The 23,710-nt window shown below is 38.1% G+C and overlaps 5 protein-coding genes and 1 non-coding gene across 6 annotated transcripts; 2 read left to right on the top strand and 4 right to left on the bottom strand.

Annotated features, from left to right (window-relative positions):
* Window positions 1-65: 65 nt before the first annotated feature.
* On the bottom strand, window positions 66-851 carry EV154DRAFT_571510 (uncharacterized protein; the record flags this gene model as incomplete). The annotated part of the gene is made up of 1 exon (XM_051606274.1): window positions 66-851. A coding segment is annotated over one exon (786 nt), but the record flags the coding sequence as incomplete, so codon positions are not given.
* A 12,139-nt stretch (window positions 852-12,990) lies between these two features.
* EV154DRAFT_488244 (uncharacterized protein) lies at window positions 12,991-13,438 on the bottom strand (the record flags this gene model as incomplete). The annotated part of the gene is made up of 2 exons (XM_051599077.1): window positions 12,991-13,056; window positions 13,088-13,438. The coding sequence occupies 2 exons, from the start codon at window positions 13,436-13,438 to the stop codon at window positions 12,991-12,993; spliced, it is 417 nt and encodes a 138-aa protein (XP_051450698.1).
* Window positions 13,439-13,885: 447 nt separating this feature from the next.
* Window positions 13,886-15,557, bottom strand: EV154DRAFT_531630 (uncharacterized protein). Its single transcript, XM_051603847.1, has one exon. It carries the CDS (start codon window positions 15,196-15,198, stop codon window positions 14,242-14,244), a length of 957 nt encoding a protein of 318 aa, XP_051450697.1. The 5' UTR covers window positions 15,199-15,557; the 3' UTR covers window positions 13,886-14,241.
* Window positions 15,558-16,114: 557 nt separating this feature from the next.
* EV154DRAFT_t162 lies at window positions 16,115-16,187 on the top strand. Its single transcript has one exon. It is a non-coding gene; the product is annotated as a tRNA-Ala (tRNA).
* A 4,098-nt stretch (window positions 16,188-20,285) lies between these two features.
* On the top strand, window positions 20,286-22,431 carry EV154DRAFT_571504 (uncharacterized protein; the record flags this gene model as incomplete). The annotated part of the gene is made up of 9 exons (XM_051606273.1): window positions 20,286-20,309; window positions 20,368-20,648; window positions 20,775-20,834; window positions 20,922-20,982; window positions 21,042-21,309; window positions 21,366-21,422; window positions 21,486-21,599; window positions 21,655-21,944; window positions 22,003-22,431. The coding sequence occupies 9 exons, from the start codon at window positions 20,286-20,288 to the stop codon at window positions 22,429-22,431; spliced, it is 1,584 nt and encodes a 527-aa protein (XP_051450696.1).
* Window positions 22,432-22,634: 203 nt separating this feature from the next.
* On the bottom strand, window positions 22,635-23,277 carry EV154DRAFT_432315 (F subunit of V-type ATPase; the record flags this gene model as incomplete). The annotated part of the gene is made up of 5 exons (XM_051596664.1): window positions 22,635-22,687; window positions 22,769-22,856; window positions 22,931-23,013; window positions 23,079-23,160; window positions 23,218-23,277. 5 exons carry the CDS (start codon window positions 23,275-23,277, stop codon window positions 22,635-22,637), a joined length of 366 nt encoding a protein of 121 aa, XP_051450695.1.
* Window positions 23,278-23,710: the final 433 nt, after the last annotated feature.

The following is a 23,710-nucleotide window of genomic DNA, read 5'->3' as shown; positions in this document are numbered from 1 at the left end:
AAGGGACGTGCAGCTTTGGCGAGAGCTTCGGCAGAGAGTTTTTTGGCCTTAGGCTTGGGCTTGACAGGCTTGCTAGCCTTTTGTGCAACAATTTCAGCCATGGTAGGCTTATTTTTATTGACGTTGGGTCTAGTAGAGGCAGTGGTGGTGGGCTTGGGTGATGAAGAAGAGGGAGGTGCTTTACTCCAAATGCTAGCATTTGAGGATAAATCCCTTTCTTGAGAATCGACCTGCATACGGTTGTCAGTGGGGCGATAGGGAGAGGCGGTTAATTGAGCCTTTAAAGCTGCAATCGTATCACCTTGTTCACGAATGGTTTTTTCAAGAACATGATTGTTGGTCTTCAATTGAAGATTTTCTTGTAAAATCTGATCAATTGCAGAGAGACGAGTTTCATACTCATCCAAACGACGAGCTTGTTTTCTGAGCTGTTGCTGCAGATCCAGGGCAAATTCAGGGATGCTGAATGCTAATGTTTCACCAGCTATATTAGGTGATACGGGAGGGAGGGACGAATCCAGAGAGGACATGATTAAGCTATCATCGAGTTCAGTGATGGTAGCAGAAGGAACAGCAGAAGATGCTTGAGAAGAAGCAGGTTTTTGACCATTGGGGATGGTACCTGAAGAGACAAAGGTGATTGATGATGAATCAGGTGAGTCAGGAGAGCCAGCTAAGCGGCGAGCCGTGGCAGTAGCTATTTTCTTCTTATGAAGAAAATCTGCTTCGGGGTCAGCGACGACATGCTTAAACGTTCCATTACGAGTCAAAGGCTTCGTAATATCCTTGCGAAGAACAGAAATGGAGGTAGGTGGGCCTCGTTTCTGGGAAGAAGAGTTAATATTTGACATTATAGTAGGTAATATTATAAATACGACCTTATAGTGTCAAAAAGGAGGCGTTCAACAGTTAATGTGTGTCTTGAATTACAGTATAATGTTTGACTGTAATAAGAGTAGGTTCAGAAGAAGTTTGAACAGGAAAGCAATAGAGGATGTTCACAGATGTAGGAATGTCTTGTGAAATCGTCGAAATGGCGGAAAACAAAAGTCTTCAGAACTTGGTGAGTTTTTGTCTGAGGGCTTTGGGAGTTGTACTAAAATGAACAGACGAGTTTGCTTGTTATTTAATGCGTAGTTGGAGGCGGTTCTAGTATTGCTTGATATTTCGAAAAATAAAGATTGGTTACACAAAAGAAAAATTATATAAAAATTCTTTAAGCGAAAGAAGGGTGGGGGTTGTAGCTCAGGTGAAAACAATGGGGGTTTTATTTATTGATATTAAGATAGAGGGTATAAAGGGGATTCTAAATATCAAAAAATAATGGAAATAGGTGGACTATCCATAGATATATGTCGATTTCCGAGTACGGGGTGAGATGCATGAAAAAAATAATTTTGTGTAACTAACTGTCAAATTAAAAAAAGGAAAAGAAGGGGTAGAGTAGCGCGAGCTTAATAATTGGTTGGATTGATCTGAGGGAACGGTCAACGGATGGGAACTTTGATAATTACTTACCACCGTGACGTCGCAACAGAAGACAAGCAAACAACGTTCAGCAAGGGTAATTGAACCAAGAGCGTCCAGGATGTGGATCCTCAGGAATGTTTTTTAGAGGGTGACACAAAGTGTCGATTAACCATAATACGGTAAGTAGGACTGGCCAAAAAGGGGGAGGGCGAGATTTTGCTTTGGTGGGCAGGGAAGATAAAGCAAAATCTATACGGTTTACACCGGGAGGAGAGACAGGAAGGGAAGAAATAAGGTCCGGTTCGATTGCACGACATGTCAAAAAATGATCACGAGACAGTCGCGCACCAAAGTCTGCACAAGGACATTCTTGGCGTTCCATGGCTGTAAAGCGGCCTAATCGCCATCTGACCAATCGACTTCGAGCAGAATTATTCATTGGAAGATACAAAATTGGATCAGGTTTGGTGGTACTTGGACGACAAGCACGTAAGAGTACTTGTTTACCTGTTTGAGCTTGGATAATTCTTTGAGCATCACAGTAATCTTGCCAATGTTTACGGAAATGATTACGAAGAAGAATTGGTGAATCATAAACAGGATCTGGAAGGGAGGTGTAAAGAGCGTTGTTGTGAAGGACATCAACAAGTCTTGAGGATTGAAGAGTTTCTTGCAGGAGAACGAGTAAGGAATCTTCGGGTAAGTTTTCGATGCGTAACACATTTTTTGTAACCAGAACATTATATCGATGAAGCATGCCAGGGATGCAAGTAATGTGTTTTGCGGTGGTGGTTTGTTGACTGCCTAAAAACATACCCACTAATTTGTTTTGAAGTCTATCCAATTTCTGCATTTCACTGGCTGTGAAACGAGAGATTGCTAGACCGTATTCAATTTTGGGGCGTATAAAGGTGGTGTAAAGTCGAGCAGAGAGAAGGAGAGAGAAACCATTTCGGTTGACACCAACAGAGTTAAGGAGAGCCATAGTCTGAATGGCACCAGCGGAGCGTTTTTCAATATTACCAGCAGCATAGAGACCTTTTTTGTTGAATTCCATACCAAGATACGTAAACTGATCAACAGTTGGTACATCTTGATTGTACAGAGTAAAACGAAAATTTGGGGCTGAGGAAGAGAGAAGAGAAGGAGCATTTAAAATGGCACATTTTGAGGGTGACCATCGATAGCCTAGTTGAAGAGAATGTTGAGCGGCTAAATCAAGCATTTGTTGGACTTCAGAGCGTGTACCAAAAATGGCAACGTCGTCAGCAAAAAGGAGAGAATTAATGGGAGGGGGTTGTAGCTCAGATGAAAACGTTGTTGTTTTATTTAATATAATAGAGGGAGGGATTAGCTATCTAAAAGTGAAAAAATAAAGAAAATTGATGGACTATCCATAGATATATGTCTAATTTTCGAGTACGGGGTGGAAATTTTGCATGAAAAAAATATTTTGTGTGACAAACAATTGAAAATATAAAAAAGAAAAAGGCGGGGTAAAGTAGCACACGCTTAATAGCTAGTTGGATTGATCTGAAGGAACGATCAACGGATGGGAACTTTGATAATCACTTACCACCGTGACGACGCGACAGAAAACAAGCAACTAGTGTTCAACGAGGGTAGTTGAACCAAGAAGAACCAGGATCTGGATCTTCTGGAATGTTTGATAATGGGTGACACAGCGTGTCAATCATCCAGAGCAAGGATAAAAGTTTCGGCCAAAAGGCGGGAGGTTTGTGTTTTTTTTTGGTGGGTAAAGAATTCAGAGCAAAATCAATACGGTGAACACCAGGAGGAGAGACAGGAAGAGAATCAATCAAGTCGGCGTCAATAGCACGACAAGTGAGAAAATGATCACGAGTTATGATTTGACCAAAGTCAGCACAAGGACATTCGTTTCTTTCCATGGCAGTAAATCGACCAAGACGCCATCTTACCAAACGACTACGAGCGGAATTATTCATAGGGAGGTAGAGGATGGGGTCAGGAACAGAGGTGGATGGGCGACAAGCGCGAAGGAGGACATTTTTACCAGTAGTGGCGTGATGGGCTCTTTGATCGTCACAAAAATTCTGCCAATAATCACGATAGTGATTACGGAGATGAATTGGAGAAGTTGGTATAGGATCAGGGAGAGAGGTATAAAGAGCATTGGTTTCTAATTTGTTGCCAAGTCTTGTTTGGGAGAGAGATTCTTGGAGGAGGATGAGGAGGGAATCTTCTGGAAGGTTGGCAGAGCGTAGCACGTATTTAGTAACCAAGGTGTTATAGCGGTGGAGCATACCAGGGAGACAAGTGATGTGTTTAGCAACTGTTGTATGTTTACTACCTACGAACATTGACACAAGTGAATTTTGTAGGGTGTCTAATTTACTCATTTCACGGGCTGTGAAACAAGAAATAGCCAACCCATACTCAATTTTTGGTCGAATGAACGTTTTGTATAGGCGTGCGGAGAGAAGGAGAGAAAAACCATTACGGTGTACACCGACAGAGGTAAGGAGAGACATGGTTTTTTTGGCTTTGGAGGATCGAGCTTCAATACTTTTACCGGCATTTAAACCTTTTTTAGTAAATTCCATACCCAGGTAACAGAACTGATCAACAGTGGGAATGGGTTCACCATAAAGAGTAAAGGCAAAATTGGGAGTTCGAGAGGAGCGAGGAGAAGGAGCGTTTAAAATGGCACATTTGGAAGGAGACCATCTGTAACCAAGTTTGAGAGAGTGATCGCCAGCGATCTGCAGCATTTTTTCAACTTCATCTTTTGTTCCAAAAATGGCAACATCATCGGCAAAGAGAAGAGAATTAATAGTGTAGTGGATTAGGAAATTAGGTTACACAATTACAAATATCCATAGTAGATACGGATATGGTGGAACCAGATCAGCTCTATCAATCAGGTCCACTATCTTTGACATAACACTAATAATCAATATCTACAGATAATGTTCTTAACCAATATGATAGCTATCCTTATCATACAATTATTTAGTATAAATACCTTTGATATTTTTCCCAATTATGAAGAGATCGTACTTATATTAACTTTGAATAAAAGAGTTTTAAAAGTATTCTTTTGTTTTTTTATTTCTTTTTTATAAATCAAACTACCCTTGATTTATTACATTTTTTACTTTTAATCACTCAACAATGTCTGGCTCTAACACTACCCAAGGTCCTATGGAAAAGGAGAACTCAACTGGTGGTTCCCCTACGGCTGGTACTCCAATTCACTCGGAAGAAGGTGTACGTAATCTGGAAGGTACTTTAGCAAGCATGGATATAGACCATGTCTTGGAATCCACGGAAGATTTATTGAACCGAGGTGTTGCTAAACTGAATGAAAGATTGGAAGTGTATTCTCGGGAATACATGAAGGTACTGGAATTGGATGATCCTATCCGACTCGGTGAACTCTCTGCAAGAATGGTATCATTCCAACAACAATTGGATGTTTTCAAGAAACAACTAAAGGAATGCGAATCGAAGGAAGAGGGTTCTAAGGTGGCCGAACCTAAGCGCGATTATGTAAATCGAATCATGTCAACCAAGGATGTCCCGAAGTTCCAAACGAAGGCCATGCTTCCTAAGCTTCCTTTTCCCGAGGAAAAGATTGTCTATGAAAACACTGAACATTTTTTGAAGATGTTTGAGAAAGAAATTATGTTCGCTGGTGCTGATATCGAGGCTGAATGGAGTCGAACCATTGGATTTTCTGTCCATTTTGATCATGATAGCTGGGTGGAGTCAACCTTACTTAAATGTGATTCTTGGAAATCTGCTCGTGCGGCATTCATTGAAAAGTTTGTTACTGAAGACGATCATCGTTATGCGTCTGCCAAGGTCTTCACTATGGAAATGAACAAGGATGAGTCTATCTCGAGTTACACAACTAGATTTATCAAGACGGTATCTGAGGCGAATCTGGATAAGAACAATGAGATGATTGCTCAAAGGTTCATGGTTTCACTAACCGAAGAAGTCCAACGTGAGGCCCGTATCGCTTGGTACTCTAACAAGGATTCTACTTGGACCGTCGACAAGTTGTCGAAGATTGCTCGTGACGTTTTGGGGGATAACCCCGCCAAGTACTATGGTCGTGGTGGAGGTTCTAGCTCCGCTGATAGTAAGTGGGCGAATTCCGGACGAAGAGCAGTAGGTGGGAATTCTGCGGGTGACAAGAAGTTATTTTGCAAAATTCATGGAAAGAATCGTACGCATGTGACGGCCGATTGTCGTGATGCCCCTGGTCCCAGCGCTCCTAATAAATTCTATGGTAATAGAAACGTTCCCCACAAGGCCGGCTCATCTTCTGGTAAACCCTGCAACTACTGCAATAAGGCTTGGTCTCCAGGTCACAGGTGTGAGGAGTTTTTACAAATGAAAAGACAGCAAAGTAACCAACGGTTTGATAAAACCATTCTGGCGTTGAAGGTCAGCTCATGTGAAGCTGCACCTAGTGAACCCACTAAGGAAGAAAGTGAGGATGAGAACGATATGGACATTGATTCATACATGGAACATGAATCCTATGAAGGTAAAATAGTTAACATGAGCACAAAATTAGATGCATTTAAACTAATTACGCCTATTATTGTTCAGGGAATTAAACTATTAGCAAAAATTGATACAGGGAGCGAGGCTACTTGCCTTTCCTTATCTTCATATAACAAGAAGTTAAATTTATTTAAAATAAATCGCGTAAAAGGAACATTAAATTTTATTTCAAGTGATGGGCATAGTGCGAGAATCGGTATAACTGATCCGCTTAAGATAAATTATTTAAATAACATTTCATTTAATCATCAATTTGAAATAATTAAGTTTAATGAGTCCATGAACTACGATGTATTATTGGGAACTGATACCTTATCGAAATTAAATATCGGACTATCTGGTGTAGCCTATAAATATGATGGTAATCATGATGAATTGTCCAATATGAAGAGAGAGGATGAACAATTCCTAAATATAAACTTTGCAAATGAGAATGAAGAAAAACCCGATGAAACTCCTGCTGGAACAAATGATGAACAAGCTAAGTTTCACGAGTTCATACAACCATCATTAATAGCAAACAAAAAAATCCCTCTAAATTCCTTTTGTACTGTTCCTGAAAGCATTATTCACATTGACACTAAGGAAGGGGCTACAAGTTATACTAAACAGTATAATATTCCTTATAAACTTCGTCCAACTGTAGATAAGCAGATTGAGGAGTGGTTATCTAACGGGACTATCATAAAATCGAGAAGAAATACTTCCTTTAATAGTTCACTATTATTAGTTCCAAAGCGTGATAAGCTGGGTAATATCGTATCGCATCGTGTAGTTACTGATGTACGCGGATTGAATAATCTGATAGACCCCATAAATTACAGCAGTAGAACAATCAAAGATATATTTAATAACATGCAAGGAAGCGAAGTATTTACCACGCTTGATTTAAAGGCCGCTTATCATCGTTTTCTCGTGGATCCCAAATCGCAACATAAGTTGACGTTTACATATAATAACCAAGCATATTGCTTTCAAGGCTGTTGTTTTGGTTTGAAAACGGTAACAGCAATATTCTCTAAAGTGATGGATATCGTCCTCGCTGATCTTCCATTTGCTGAATGTTATATTGATGATGTTGTTATCCATGGATCTATTCAAGACCATGCTATACATGTTAAAACAGTTATTGATCGATTAACTGAAGTAAAATTGATTTTAAATGTTGATAAATGTTCTTTTTTCCAAAAGACTGTAAGATTACTTGGATTTATCATTGATTCGACAGGAACTCGGATCGACCAAGTTAAATTATCTGGTATAAGTTTGTGGCCTAAGCCACAATCAGCAAAGCAAGTTCAGCGACTAATGGGTTTAGTTCAATATTTTGCTGACTATGTCCCCATGATCTCTCGTATTGCTGCTCCCATAAACAGTCTACGAAATGATGCTGATGTAAAGCACAAGTGGTCTGAAGTTCACGATAGAAGTTTGGAGTCGTTAAAACTGATATTACAATCTAAACAAGTGCTGCACTACCCTGATATGTCGGCTCCATTTTATGTATATACAGATGCTTCCCAATATTCGTGTTCGGCTGCATTAACACAATTAGACAGTATGGGAAGGACCAAACATGTCGCCTTTTTCTCTAAAGCTCTTAGTCCTAGCGCTCGTCGTTGGTCTACATCAAAAAGAGAATGTTATAGTATCGTGTTGGCACTAAAAAAGTTTCGCTTTTTTCTGTATAACAACAACGTGACGTTTTTCTGTGATCATGTGGCTTTGTGTTATTTACACACTCAAAAGGTCGCCAACCCTATTTTAATCGGATGGCTTGAGACTCTTCTTGAATTTAATTTCAAGGTTGTACACTTACCTGGCATTACCAACATCCTGGCTGATCAATTAAGTCGACTTTATCCTCCAGTAGAAGATGAAGTAGGCGGATTAAGTCTGGTGGGGGATGGCTTGGTACCAAAAAAGACAAGTAAAGTTGAAAAAAAGAATAAATTCTATAAAAAACGTGTAGTGTATAGTAAGGATAAACAAATTAATATTCATGCATTACACATTAAACATAAACAGAATAATCCAACGACAACTGATTACATGACACCACCTATTGAAGAGCGTGCACAGTTGCTAGCAGATGTTCATGAATTTGGGCATTTTGGATCTGCAAGTATAATTAAGGAGATACACCGTAAGGGTCTCCATTGGAATACCATCTATGATGAATCCAAACAATTAACAAGCTCGTGTGCAATATGCCAGAAGCATAATATTCAAAGAAAAGGTTATCACGGATTGACTAGTGTAACCTCGTATTTACCGTTCGATCATGTAGCAATTGATCTAGCTGGTCCTCTGACAGTAACTGAAAATGGAAATGTATATTTATTTGTGATGATTGATATATGCACTAAATATATTATCATCAGAGCAATACCTAACAAACAAAGTGATACCATCGTTAAAACAATATTAGATATAACCTCTGAATACGGATATATATCTTGTCTACAATCAGATAATGCATTAGATCTAAAGAATTCTTTAATGCAAACAGTTTGTGAAACATTAAATATTGAAAGAAGATATTCCACACCATATCACCCAAGAGGGAATGGTGCTGCGGAGAATGCTGTTAAATTATCGTTGAATACAATTAGAAAAATGTGTGACTCAAACCCTCAAGATTGGGACACGTATATTGGTATTGCACAGTTAGCAATGAACCACAAGATTAGAGAAAGAACTAATTCATCTCCATTCGCACTAATGTTTGGAAGATCTATAACTATTCCAAAAAAGGGAAGTGAAAAGAAGCCTACTCCTAATGACCCTATGACGATAGAAGAATTAGAAAAGAGAAATGAATTCATGGCTAAAATAGTATTTCCTGCAATAAAGGAACGTACCATGCAAATAACTAAATTGCAAGAACAGAAATTTAATAAAAATAACAGACTGATTGATATTCCGGACAATTCACCAGTTATGATAAAATTATCAAGGAGAGAAAATAAATTATCTCCTATATATAAAGGACCATACTTTGTAGTCAGAAGAACCAAAGGTGGAAGTTATATCTTGAAGGATGAGCAAGACGATTTGCTGCATAGAGAATATGTACCATCTGAATTAAAATTAATTACAATTAATGAAACTGAAATTGAAGATAACATATACGAACTGGATTCTATAAGAATGCATCGAGGAGAACCAGGAAATAGAGAATATCTCATAAAATGGAAGGGATACGGTGACAGGAGCAATACCTGGGAAAAGGCTGAAGCTTTCACCGATCCTACAGTATTAAATGCGTACTGGGATAAAGTAAGAAAATTAACAAAGGAGAAAAAGGTTAAGGAAATAACCAATGGGAAAGTTCCCAATATGAAGGACGCTCGTTCGATAAATAAATTAAGAGCCAAACCACTTGAACAAAGTAAGCGAAAAGTGTCGAGCGTAAATAAGCTATTGCCCGAAGAGTTAAGACGTAGTAAAAGAACTCGTAAAAATTAAAATGCCGTGTCGATCATTGATCAACTCTGGTGGGGGATAATGTAGTGGATTAGGAAATTAGGTTACACAATTACAAATATCCATAGTAGATACGGATATGGTGGAACCAGATCAGCTCTATCAATCAGGTCCACTATCTTTGACATAACACTAATAATCAATATCTACAGATAATGTTCTTAACCAATATGATAGCTATCCTTATCATACAATTATTTAGTATAAATACCTTTGATATTTTTCCCAATTATGAAGAGATCGTACTTATATTAACTTTGAATAAAAGAGTTTTAAAAGTATTCTTTTGTTTTTTTATTTCTTTTTTATAAATCAAACTACCCTTGATTTATTACAAATAGCTACAGGTTCATCATCGTCGAGACCGAACACAGTAGGAGTAGAATCAGAGGCAGCGCTACGCAATACACCAGGAAGAGAATCAATATACAGAGAGTATAAATGAGGACTAAGCACAGAGCCTTGCAACAAACCAGTGATGGGAGTGAATGGATCTGATCTATGATTGGCCAGCAATACAGAGATAGAAACATCATCAAACATATGGATGAGCAGGTTGAGCAGAGGAACAGGAAAAGAGGATTTTGAGGCAAGGATATTCCAGACTACACGACGATCCACCGTATCGTAAGCTTGTTTGATATCCAGAAAGGCAACAGAAGGAAAATGATAATGCTTGTTAAAGTAATCATGCATAAGATCATGCAGACACAAAGCTTGGTCAAGAGGACTACGCTGTTTACGAAAACCACCTTGGGCGTGATCAAGAGCGGGAGATAGTTCTGTAACATGTGAGACTATAGTCATTTCAAATAATTTTCGAAGAACAGAAGTGAGTGAAATGGGTCTATAGTTAGCGGGGTCAGTACGATCACCTTTTTTAAAAATTGGAAACACAGTAGCCTGACGCCATAAAGACGGTGTGTTGGACCACTGGTAACAAAGAGTAAAATAAAGTTTGAAAAAAGGAGCGAGGATGTCAATGACAGGCTTGAGCATTTCGGCTTTGATGTGATCTGGGCCTGGAGCTTTGTTGTTCGGTAATTCCTTGATACGCCACGATATAACATCATCATCCAAAAAAGGAGTGTTGTCAAGAGGGTGAGGTAAAAATGGTGTAAATGAACGGATGGTGGGCGGAGAGAAGGAGCAGGGAGAGAGGAACCACTATACACTGAAGATAAATGGGTGGACATAATATCAACAGCTTTCATGGGACCATCAGTATGCGTGAAGGAAGCGGTGTGAGTGTTGCGGGCTTTAATTCGAGAAATCGTTTTTGTGGCTTTGGGAAAGTTTGTCTCCAAACTTTTTTTAAATTCGTTCCACGATTCTCTTTTGATTCTTTGAATTTTTTTACGAAAAAGTTTGTTAGCTTCATCATGTTGATTCCACCAATGTACCTTGTCGATCCCAATGCTTCTACGCCAGCGTTTATAACATCGGTCACGATTTTCAGCAGCTTCTTGTAATTCAGTTGTCCAGTACTTGTGCCAGTAGTCGGGACGAGGAGGAGTGTTACCAACGGAAAGATCTAAAGAATCATACACACATGCATTGAATGACTCGTTGAATAAATCAAGAGATGGACATAGCAGAGGTGGAGAGGAAATCCAGTTTTCGAGCTTGGTGGTGAGAGGTGCAATCTTTTCTTTAATGGACTCACGGTATTTCTGGAGGTACGCAGGTTTTTTAAGTCTGTTTAAATTCCATAATCTACGTGGTGCCAACGGTCGATCGGGAAGAAGGGGGACATCATCGTGAGATGGCACAAGGTCGAATGTGAGGTGCATAAGACGATGGTCAGAGCTCAGAGAGAGGTCAGATTCAACTTGCAGAGCTGGAGAGACGAGAGAGGAAGGAGCGATATTTGTAATAAATAAATCAACAATGCTGGATATTTCTTGACCGAGTCGAAACCCAGAAAAGGTGGGAATACCATAGGCAAGAGATTCATTCAATATACGCAGTTGGTTGTCTGAAGACCAGGAGCGGAGACGGTTACCACGAGGGTTTGATTGATGATCACCAACAAAGGAGCCAAGGCGAGCATTAAAATCCCCACAAATGATGGTATTTGGAAGAAGAGGTATCGAATCAAGGGTGGCAAAAACTTGATTGATGGGCATAGATGGAGGAAGGTATAGACAATGAACACGAAGGTCACCTACTTTGAGGGAGAGCGTGTGATCATTGGGAGAAGGAAGTTGAAGGACTGTATATTTGCATAAAGGATTGAATAAAGCAGTAATACCACCTTTACCACGATTATTTGCATTTTGTACTTTTTGACCATAACAATGATATTGGGGCCAATTAGTAGGTAGGAGCATAGAGGGCGTAAGCCAGGTTTCAGTAATTAAGAGCATATCAGAAAAGAGCGTATGGGATAGTGGATCTTGAACAGTAGTAGCTTTTAAACCATTAGCGTTCAAGAGACTAATTTTAAAAGAGAGGGCCGACATAATTAGAGCACCTCTTCGGTAGCAATAATTTCTGTAGGTGCAGACACAAACTCGTCATCTTCATCCATGGCTTCAGTGGAATTTGATTGTGAGAGTGGTTTGGTAACAGGAGCATTGAAGAGTTTGGCTGTCTCTTCATTGATTCGTGACTTGGGATCTTGGGAGGGCATTTTGGTTATTTCCAAAAGTTCTTCTTCAGATATATATCCAAGGTCAACGAACGAGTAACCAACTGGCTTAACCTGGGTAGGACGAGCGGTATGGAGATACAACAAAGCTTGCTTACAACGGTTGTTGTTTAGTGAAGCAGCAATATCAGCACGAGCAGCAGCGGTGTAGGACTTGTATATGGGATTAGCCAAATGTTTTTCGTCCAAAGGATCAAAGTCGTTGATGATACCGGCTTTGACGTTAGTCATGATCTTGATGAAGGTGGAGGCATAGGAGGCGTGCACAAGAACACCGAGTACACCATTCGCAGGAAAAGTGATATCAATAACACGGCTTGTATCAATACCAACTAATTTAAAGCGCTTACGAGTTTCTGGGCGCGTGATCTTACGAGAGCGACCAATATAGATATATTGGAAGCCTTGAGGTTCATTAGGGTCACGTTCCATGAAAGGTCGGGCTGCTTTTGCAATAGCTTCAGCGGAAAGTTTTTTAGCTTTGGGCTTGGGCTGGACCGGCTTGCTAGCCTTTTTTGCTACAATTTCAGCCATGGTAGGCTTACTTTTGGTTGCTTGGGGTCTAGTAGAGGCATGGGTGGGAGGCTTGGAGGAAGAGGAAGAGGGAGGTGCTTTACTCCAAATGCTAGCATTTGAGGATAAATCCCTTTCTTGAGAGTCGACCTCCATGGAGGTGTCGGTGGGACGGTAAGGTGATGCTGTGAGTTTAGCTTTGAGTGCTGCGATCGTGTCACCTTGTTCACGAATTGTTGCTTTGAGTTGAATATTTTCTTCCAGGATCTGGTCGATGGCTGAAAGACGGGTTTCATATTCATCTAAGCGACGAGCTTGTTGACGAATTTGCTTTTGCATTTCCAATGCAAACTCAGGGATACTGAATGCTAATGTATCACCAATATTTGCTGGTGGTACATGAGGGAGGGACGAATCCAGGGTCGACATGACGGGGCTATCATCAATTTCAGTGATGGTAGCAGTAGGGGTAGAAGGAGCAGCGGGAGACGTATCACGGGAGATAGGTTTTTGACCATTGGGGATGGTACCTGAAGAGACAAAGGTGATTGCTGAAGATTCAGGAGAGCCAGTAAAGCGGCGAACCGTAGCAGTAGCTATTTTCTTCTTATGAAGAAAATCTGCATCGGGGTCAGCGACGACATGCTTGAACGTTCCATTACGAGTCAAAGGCTTCGTAATATCCTTACGAGGAACAGAAATGGAGGTAGGTGGGCCTCGTTTCTGGGAAGAAGAGTTAATATTTGACATTATAGTAGGTTATATTATAAATACGACCTTATAGTGTCCAAATATGGGGCGTTCAACAATTAAGGTGTTTCTTGAATTACAGTATTGGGTTTAGCTGTAATAAGAGAGGGTTCAGAAAAAGTTTGAACAGGAAAGCAATAGAGGATGTTCACAGATGTAGGAATGTCTTGTGAAATCGTCGAAATGGCGGAAAACAAAAGTCTTCAGAACTTGGTGAGTTTTTGTCTGAGGGCTTTGGGAGTTGTACTAAAATGAACAGACGAGTTTGCTTGTTATTTTAATGCGTAGTTGGAGGCGGTTCTAGTATTGCTTGATATTTCGAAAAATAAAAGATTGGTTACACAAAAAAATTTTTTATAAAATTCTTTAAGCGAAAGAAGGGTGGGGGTTGTAGCTCAGGTTAAGAAAGGTTGGTTTTTATTTAAAGAAATAAATGGTAATGTATTTGGGCGATCCATAGATATAATGCCTTATTACCGAGAAACAAGCTAACAAAACTAAACTAATTTAAATTATGGATAAATCCAGAGGGTTGTAAAGATAAAGAAGATAAAAAAAGTTAACAGCAAAGAAAAGAGATTGAAATGAGAGGTGGGAGGGGGAGAATAAGAAGATAGTGATTGGATCTGCACTGAGGATTCCTCGCAGTCTAATCGAGCCTATACAAAATACGCAACACACCGACCAGAAACACAAAAAGAAGATAAAAAGGAGAGCGCGAAACAAAAGAAAAGGAAGCAAAACCAAAAGGAGAGAGAAACAAGAGAAAGAGGAGACAATTAGAAAACTTTGGTATAAAAAAGTTAAACAGATTCAATATCCGGCATAACAAAGTCTTCAGGGTTCGGTTCAGACAACAACTTGGCTGTTTCGTGGTCATGATGAAGAAGAAAACCTAAATAGCTTAGTTGCTTATTTTTGGCAGCTAACTTTTCAACAGAGGACGTCTTGTTGGGAGTGGGCTTTGGTAGGGATGACCTGGCTTCGAGTTCTTCAGCTAAAATAGCATCGAACTGTTTTTGATTGATTCTTTCGTAATGCAAAAAAGAACGAGCAACGGAGAGACGAGCAGAGCGGCGGACAAAAGAGAGGGCACGTAAACACCGAAGGTTTTGTATTTCATGTGCTTTCTGGCACCGTAATTCCAGAGAGAGATTGGCAAATTTGGGATCTTTGAGCTTGGCTGGATCCAAAGGATCATAGTCATCAAGTGGTACGGTACCACGGCCTTTGTTGTGCATAACACTTGTAAATTCTACCACAAAGTCGGTGTGTAACAAAAAGGATATCACTCGGGAGTCAGGGTACTGAATATCAAGTATTCTTGAAACATTCACGCCAGTAGCTTGAAGGGTTCGTCTCAGTTCTTTCAGCGGACGGCGAACAGAGGTGCCGTAGTACAAGAATTGGTACTCAGATGGTTTGTTGGCTTGAGGACCAAAGAGCCTACCAACGGTGGCAGTAGCACGACGAACAGACGGCAAAGGGGTCTTCTTTTTTACCTGTTTTTTTGTCTTGGGAGGGGCAGCAGCAACATTGGCATAGCTTGGGGGCTTTTGACTTGTTGGAGGTGGAGGGGCGGAATTAGAATTTTCTTTTTGGAGAGCCAAAAGAGTAGAGACTTGCTTCTCTAATTCGCGTCGAGATGCTTCAGATCTTGCTAAGGCTGTTTTGAGCTGGAATATTTCGTCGTGAGCTGATTCGAGCCGGGAGAGACGCTCGTTGACTTGGCTCAGGTATTCCGGAATGGGAATCGACATTCTTTTCAATGATTGAGAATTGTCGAGGAATGGTGGGGAAACAAAGGAAAATGGACGTTTGAGACTATTTCCAAAAGATGCAGGAGGTTCGGTTTCGTCAGAAGGTAAATTGGGATCTGAGAATTGACGATCTGAATCTGCTTGGAATTCAGGAATGTCGTTCTGGAGGGAGGAGTTTAACTCGGAGTTCGAAACGGTTTGTTCCACTGGATTGCCCGGTGTCACTTTAGTTAAAATTTGATTGGATTGCAACGGATTGAGGAGGATTTGATGATGGATGGATGCGATGTAACTTTTTCAAAAATTTTGGATGCAAAACTTACTGAAAAATTCTTTAAGCGAAAGAAAGGTGGGGGTTGTAGCTCAGATGAAAGAGGGGTTTTTTATTAATTAGAAATTAATTGTAATTATGATGGGCGATCCATAGATATAATGCCTAATTACGAGGACGAGATGAGGAGGAAGTTTATAATTAAGGAGGGAAAGTTAGAAAATGTAAGGGTAATATGAAAAGGGCGGTAATGGCTAAGTCTATTTGGCTGTTTTTGGCAGGAGTCTCTTGCTTATTTAATTCCCGGGGGGGACACCTAAAACTTGCTGAACACATCACGTCTTGCATTGTTCTTCGCTTGACCGCCGAAAAGACAACAGTAAACCACCTCAAAGGGATGGGAGAAGAACTAGCCAGACCAGCTGGCAGCTAGCAGGAGCCCAAACAGGGAAAGTGAGTTGAACGTACGGCGCATTGAGGATTCCTCGTCCGACAAGACAAGCACAGCTAAAACTGATGAAAACCTACTACACAAGTTATAGTTATGATTAAACAATGCGCTTGGCCGGATTCGAACCGGCATACCACCTAAGAGTATTTCATAAACGCAAACGCTATAACCACTTACGACAAGACAGCATGTATGGGGTTGTAGCTCAAATGGTAGAGCGCTCGCTTAGCATGTGAGAGGCACTGGGATCGACGCCCAGCTACTCCAGTCCTACTTTTTATTTTTTCCGAAAAAATCGGAGTTTAAATATGTGATTATAGGCAAAATTGCCCATAAAAGGCAATTTTGCCTATATTCGCAATTTTTTTTTTTTTAATGCAGGGTTAAAACGTCATTAGAAAGTCCCTGTTATTTTTAAATAGTGATTCAATCTGGATATTGATTGTTGTGTTTTATTGGTAGAGGTTTTGAGTTAGATAGAGGAAGAATCTAAATAAAAAGCTGAATGGTTTATTTAAGTATAATGATTTTATGGGTTTATATAGTTGTAGTTTGTCTCAAGGATCAGTAACGATACCCTTGAACAATCGGATAAAAGATAACTAAAGATATAATAACTAAACGAATTTAAATTAGAAAACGAAAAGGCTGTAAGATATTGCAACAACGCTAAAAGTTGGCTTAATAGAGAATAGATTCGGATGAGTGTAAATTTTATGTTCAAAGTCAAAAAAAAATAGCTGTTGGAAATCCGCATTGTAACAATAGTTTGAATTAGCTGTAATGCTTTGAAAAAATACTTGTATACTATAATATGATAGTTTTATTTTCTTGGTACTGATTTATCGAACAGGCGTTTTTGTGGGTTTTGGCATAGGTTGTGTAATTAAAAAAACTACATGATATTATTCAACAATTCATGGGGCTTTTATGAGTCACTCTGTTTAAATGAAACGATTAAAACTGTGATTTCAGATTTCCGTAAAATAAGTTTAATTAAATGTATAGTTCCTTAAGGAAATATTTAATTTGTTCCTGTGCATATATTATATGTTCTTATTTATCAAGTCGGTGGTTCATATTTTTATATCATTGAATCTTATTATATGTTCAATATTGACAGTGAAGTAGTTGTTACTATAGCGGGGCGGTTTTGCGATACACCATTTCTAATTGCGTTAAAAATGATCTCGGGTGAATTGTTGAAATAGCCCGGATACCATTTCTTGTTAATTTACAGCTTTTCCGATTTATAAATTATACGTAATATTGCAGTAAAACTTAAACCATATCATCGTTTATACTCTTGTATGTAGGACCAATAAAAATGTTAAAGTCGTTTGCATAAAATACGATGGTTCTTCAAATACATAAATACGTAAGACATCCGTAGTACATTAAGGCATATTAGTGACACTGGCAAAAATGTTTGTTTTTGTTTTTTGTTTCGTTGTGTACCATGGCAGATAACTGAGGATGAGGTACTTTTTCTTTCAAACATGGCAGAGCTAGTTTATAGTTTAAATTAGCTACATAATCCATGCTTTGCATTGTTTTTTTTTTAAACAAGAAACGAATATACCACTTAAATGTTGTTGATTAAATTGTGCATTAGAAATCTCACCATATCCGTTATCATTCTTTTACCTGAATAATCCACGCCAAATTATAATTCGACGCTCTCTTTTTTTCATGCCAAACTCTCGTGTTCGATTAATTCCTGATATGTGGGAGAGCAAAAATAGCATCAGCTTTGCTTGAGTTTGCTCAGCAACACGTAATACTGTAAACGAAGTTTACGTAGCTCATAATATCAATGAGATATAGCTTATTGACGGTTGCTAGCATTTCTTATTGTCATTCTGCTACTTACTTAGTTTTAAAATAAATTAAACACAAAAAATTAAGCCATACATGAGACAAACATAGTTATATGGAGTTCGCTGACTAAAATCAAACGAATTGATACGTCTCTGGAAGGGCACATGATTGTGAAAAAAAATGGGAATACGTGTATAATAAACTTTTTTGTTGCTTTGGATTCTGGATTTATATAATCCTAGATTGTTGAACCGAGAAATAATTCAGGCAAAATTGAGGCAAATACATTTTGTATTTACACACCAAAAAAAGCATATATAGGCGCTGGATCATATTTTGGTTATACTGATAAAATACCCCTAACATTGTCATTGTATACCACAGTAAAGCATCTGTTTAATTTCTTTTATAAATAGTTGAAATTATCAATAAAAACGGATTATTCAATACGTTTGGCATAAATTTAACATTGTTAGCGTTATCTGATTCCTTTGTTCTGGATCTCGAAGATTATTCCTGGTAGAAGAACGGCTAATATGTTAAATCCAAGCCTAAGAAAACTTTAAACAATTCACTTTATGTAAAATCTCATATATTGTTAAAAAGAGACACCAGGGGACTGCCTGATGGCATTTTTGCTTTGATCATAATTATGCTGTGGTTTGTTTTTGTGATATTCACTATCCACAAATTATATTCAGTTGCTGATTTTTTCTATAGCTCACTGTACTGGGAATTGTGCTTTGATGTAAACCAGAGAAAAATTGTGGTAACAGAACGCATTATGGCGGTACCTTTACAGGCATAAACTCTAATAATGTAGGAGATGTTAGAGGTGGCAGCGGGGGTGGTTTTTAATATAGTAAATACTTTAAATAAAATATACATCTATGACGGATATGATTTCAATCAAAGATTACAATAATTCACTTGCTAGACTTTTAAATGAGTTGAAAAAATCCCCCTCTCCCATTAATGGCTGGGACAACATAACTGAGAATTAGTCAGGTCTTGGATAATGTATCTACATTTGCCATTAACAATTAATATAATTTTAATCCAAGGCTATTTTTAAATAAGCCTGTCAACATAATGTATTATTGATTTGAGACGGTAATCCTTAAATCTCTTTATTTCAAAACTTTACAAAATAGGTTATACAACTGTCCAAAATACTTTTCTTTCTATTTACTAATATGTCTTAAATTTAACGATGGTTAAATTATTCTCTAAAAGCAAATTTGACAAAAAAAAAAAAAAAAAAATCTGTGGAGAGAAAAAGTGTAACACAAACAACACAATGTTGATCAGTAGTGGTAATACTTCTTCAAGCTTTGGTCCTTCTTTACAAAACAGGATCGTCTGAATAAAATATTGCATACGCAGCTTCAGTCGACAGATATCAACAGGGAAGTTTATCTTAGATAAATATATCGCATATTTAACAAAAGGAGAAACTGTATTTCAGGGAATAGATCTAGATGTAACAACTACTATCTGGATCAAAGGCGTATCAGACTATCTCCTATCGAATATTTTAGAAAAAAAAAAACTCATTACATCGGCAGGAAAGAAAAACAATAATCTGGTGTGGTCATTTATGGGAAACTGGTCCTGAATTACCACGTTTATAAAAAACCATGTTAGAAGAAGCCTAAATCAGTTATCATAGATCTTAAAAAAAAACGGTAAAGTACGACAGATTTGGTGGTTGTTAACAAAAATAGATCGACCATTACTTGCACTTCCTGTTTTGATGCGACTACTAAGCAACTAGCTTTTTTTTCAAAAAGAAGGAAAGCTACACAGAAATGGTCATAATAAGTCGACCACGACCAGTCGAAATCAAGACATTGCGTTGAATATTGCTCTGATAAGATTTCAACACTAGTTTTAGTTCATGGTTTCATTTTTCCTCCTTTTCGTTGTGGTGCAAATAGACTAAATAAGTAAGTTTCTACAATTACTCAATTAGACACACTTTCTACTAACATAACCTGGCCAATTTTTAGTGATTCCAACAACGTTATGCTGTCCAGATTGGTTATGAAATGATCTGGTAACTTGTTCTCTGTTATCTGTTCTTCTGATATATTATTGGCATTAATTGATGTGTGGCATTACATATATCATCCAAAATGTCGATTATCAAAATCGAGATCATATTTAATATGACTGGACTTTCAGTGTTTTATTTTTATTATGTTGGATTAGAGTAGTACGATTAGAATTTCTGTGGTAGGACAAATTACTTTGATGATTAAAATTATTTTTGAAGATATGGGAAAACTTTGACTACTCCTTTACCCTCTTTTTCTTACTTTTTTTTCTAAAGTCAACCTGCCTTCCTGAAGCATTTTAGCTGCTATAAAAAAAGTCTGGATCATGATGAACATATTTGCAATGTTAACAATGATTTGTTTGGCAAACAAAGTAGTAACGGTCTTAGCAGATCAGCCATTTACAAGATATAATTCGGGTATACATCTTACATAGTATAATAATGTCTATCTACTAAAAGAACAACTCCATATTTTATACATTATGACATTTAGGCTGCCAACTGCTGTTAAATGATACTCGCATTTACTGTTATTCTGGGGGGTATGCCAAAATTGTAAATCAGGATATTACGGCACTCCCAGATCACTACTACCTAGATGTTAGTAAAGATTTCTCTGTTGAAAGCAGCTATAACGCTTGGGTCCAAGTGTTAGATCCTCCAGACTTTGTGACCGAAGCGACATTTGGATATACCAGTGTTAAATTAAGTGACAATAGTGTTCTAATGAACGGTGGAACAGGATTAAACAATGGAAAAAGTTACATGAAAAATCAAACAGTTATTTATCACGCCGATACAAATCAATGGGAAGCTATTCAAAATGTGTCTTCTTTCTCTCAAACGTATGTATCTTTTGCTGTTCCGCAGTCATTTTTGGATTTATCCAAATCATTTCGATTGCAAAAGAATGTACTTTTTTCTGTCACACATGATGTTTAAAAACGAGTTTCATTTATTACTTTTATTAGTTACTACGGATCAGGTGCTCTTGTACAAAATAGCAGTGTTGTATTTTGGGGTGGCGGAGCGTAAGTTCTTGTGGTACATTTTTTTTTTAATGTATCAGGTTGAATCTGGGGCTATAGTGTAGTAATATTTATTAAATCGGACAATAGTGCAATCGGATCACTGGTTCAAACATTTGATGGTGTGGCCAAGCTTTCACTTGCTCAGCAGGTTTGCAGAACTTTTTTTAAAAAAAACCAATAGAGACAGGCTAACTAATTATTTAATAGAGTTATAAATGGAGTATGGAGGCCAACTCAGTAGCGCCTGGATATCCTCGTTACGGACATACTGCCACGCTGGATAGAACAGGAAAACTGATTTATTACTTTGGCGGCAGAGACATTGTCCGAGATCCTATATCCGCAGCCTACACTCGTCCCTATTCAACGTTTTCAAATATTTTAGTATATAATACTGATACAGCTGTTTGGCAATCAAAAACAGCCTCTAGCACAATAACACCATCTGGTAGAATGTCTCATACTGCTAACTTGAGTAAATACAAATTGAAGTTTCGAAATGAGTTTTCCACTGACATTAATACCCCTTAGTTCCTAACACGGACATCATAATTATTTATGGAGGAGCCGGACCCGATAGCATAGGAAGTTCGTAAAAAAAAACTCATTTATTTTATGGGGCGCAACCTAATTAAACTCATATTGCTTTAGATCGTATTCCAATTACAGATTATATTTATACTTACAATATGGCAACAAACGTAATTCAGCCTGTAAGTATTGAAGCATCTAATCTGGGCGCAGGAGCAAGATTTGGGCATTCTGGTAAGCTACGAACATGGTTATGTGAATGTAAATCTAATTTTTTTTTTGGATAAAGCCGTTATCAAGAACAATTTGCTGTTTATTATTTTTGGCATTGATACAACATTACTGGCTACGTCCGATTTTCATATTTTGGATCTGAAATCATTCACTTGGCAGAAGAATTATTATGCTACGGGGATTGTACCTAGCACGACAAATTTAACTGAATCTGGTACTTCCACTAGCATTCCATCAACTAAGGCTACGGGAGATTCTTCTTCAGAGTCTCAGGCTGCCGTATCCGAAACACAAGGGTTGTCCCACGGCGCAGTTGCTGGCATTTGCGTTGGGATATTTGCTATAGTAATATCTACGACAATATATAATTATTGCTCAGGTATTAATCGAAGTGTTTATTTAGATTTTTGTAGGATTATTTTGGTTGTTTTTGAGACACCGAAAGAGGCAAAAGAAGTTGGCCGAAGAACAGTTCCCGCCTTACTGGGATGTGACATCAATAAACAAAAATCAAGAGATTCTTGAAGCGGAAGCCCCCATCACTTCAACAGGACCTGTTGATATCACAAGATTACCAGGCTTCACTACCTGTCGCACTGGACTTCCGACAAATATCACTAACGACAATGATGTGAATCCTCCTCCGTCACAACCTCAAGTACTGTTATCTTCCAGCACCATAAAGACACCAGTACAATCTTCATCCGTTGATACATACATCACTGAACATGACACGAAAAAGGTTCTTCCCCCTGATATCGACAACGAGCTCGTTACTCCTTCTATTCCAACGGAGTTTGTCAAACCTGATACTACTGAAAAGAAAAACTGATATCCATAATATAATTACATGTCTTAATAAATAAGTGATTACAACAAAAAACTCAGTACCGGTTTAGCTGAATTTTAAACCAACACTCTATCGAAGTAATCTAGGAAAAAAACACGGAAAAAAGAAAAAGAGAGATGTATAGAGAAAACAGTAAGGATGCAAACTAGTTTTTTTTTTATACAAAAAGATATAATAGTATTTGTTTACTCTCCAAACAATCTTCTGACACGTTTAAGGACACTATCCTTCTCGGGATCTAAATAATAATAATAAAAAAAAAGAGGGGCAGAAAGTGTTATTGTTTGGGTGCAAGAAAGAACGGTTTGGTTAATATTACCATAAGGATGATCTTTGGAGGGTATCTCGAGAATAGCAGGGAAAGCTGCACTATGACCATCAACTAACTCTCTAATATCTTCAGCAATCTATTTGTAATAGAACGCGTCTTATTTCATTAGCACCCCGTATTTTTTTTTGCAGTTTGGTGATTATAACTTACATGTTGATTAATCAAGATGATGGCAATATCTTTACGCTTGGTGTATTCAATGAAAGTTTCCTCAATACTTGACAATGGAGTTTCTGTTTAAAAGGGCAGTCTTCATTAGTAACCATGCCTACTAGCTCTTTCCATCTTCAATACGTACTAACGTCAACTACCAAGAAGTTTCTCTTTTGTTGTTGGTTTACATGTCCAATACCAGCTAACAAGAGACCTGTTACAGAATCCTAAACAACGAATATTGAGACAGAAAGAAAAGACAAGCAAGATTAGTGAAAATATACCTCATCACCGATAACAGCAATATAGTTTCTGTCTTTCTGAAGTGCTGCAACTCCTGACATTTTATTTTTTTTCTTGGAGTTAAAAAGAAAAGAGTTACAAAGCGAAACCGGAAATGGATTTGTTTGGTCCCCTTTTTTTTCTTTTTTTTTTTTTTTTTTTTTGGAAACACTATGTCATCTCCAAAAGTTCACAAACCTTTCCCTAAAATTAGTGGTCACATTAATCAAGCAGATTGCTTTCTTTTCCCGTTTCTACGGATTGACAACACTTGCATATTTTATTCTCGTGTATTGGGGCTTTGGATACATCTCATCCTTTGACGGAGATCCAAACCCACGTTTAAAAAGCTGCTGTCTTTTTGATCATACTACATCACCTATAAGTGTTGGTCTATTATCTATAAAAGACTATTTATTCTGTAAAGGTAACACTTCTACATAAAAACTCTTTCCTCCAATTGCTTTAGAATTAAATAATTTTTGGAGCTACAGA

This window comes from Mucor mucedo, assembly GCF_025094135.1.
Source record: "Mucor mucedo strain NRRL 3635 chromosome Unknown EV154scaffold_231, whole genome shotgun sequence".
Taxonomy (NCBI): Eukaryota; Fungi; Mucoromycota; class Mucoromycetes; order Mucorales; family Mucoraceae; genus Mucor; species Mucor mucedo.
Note: the sequence above shows the minus strand (reverse complement) of the source record. Positions and strands in the feature narration are given on the sequence as shown.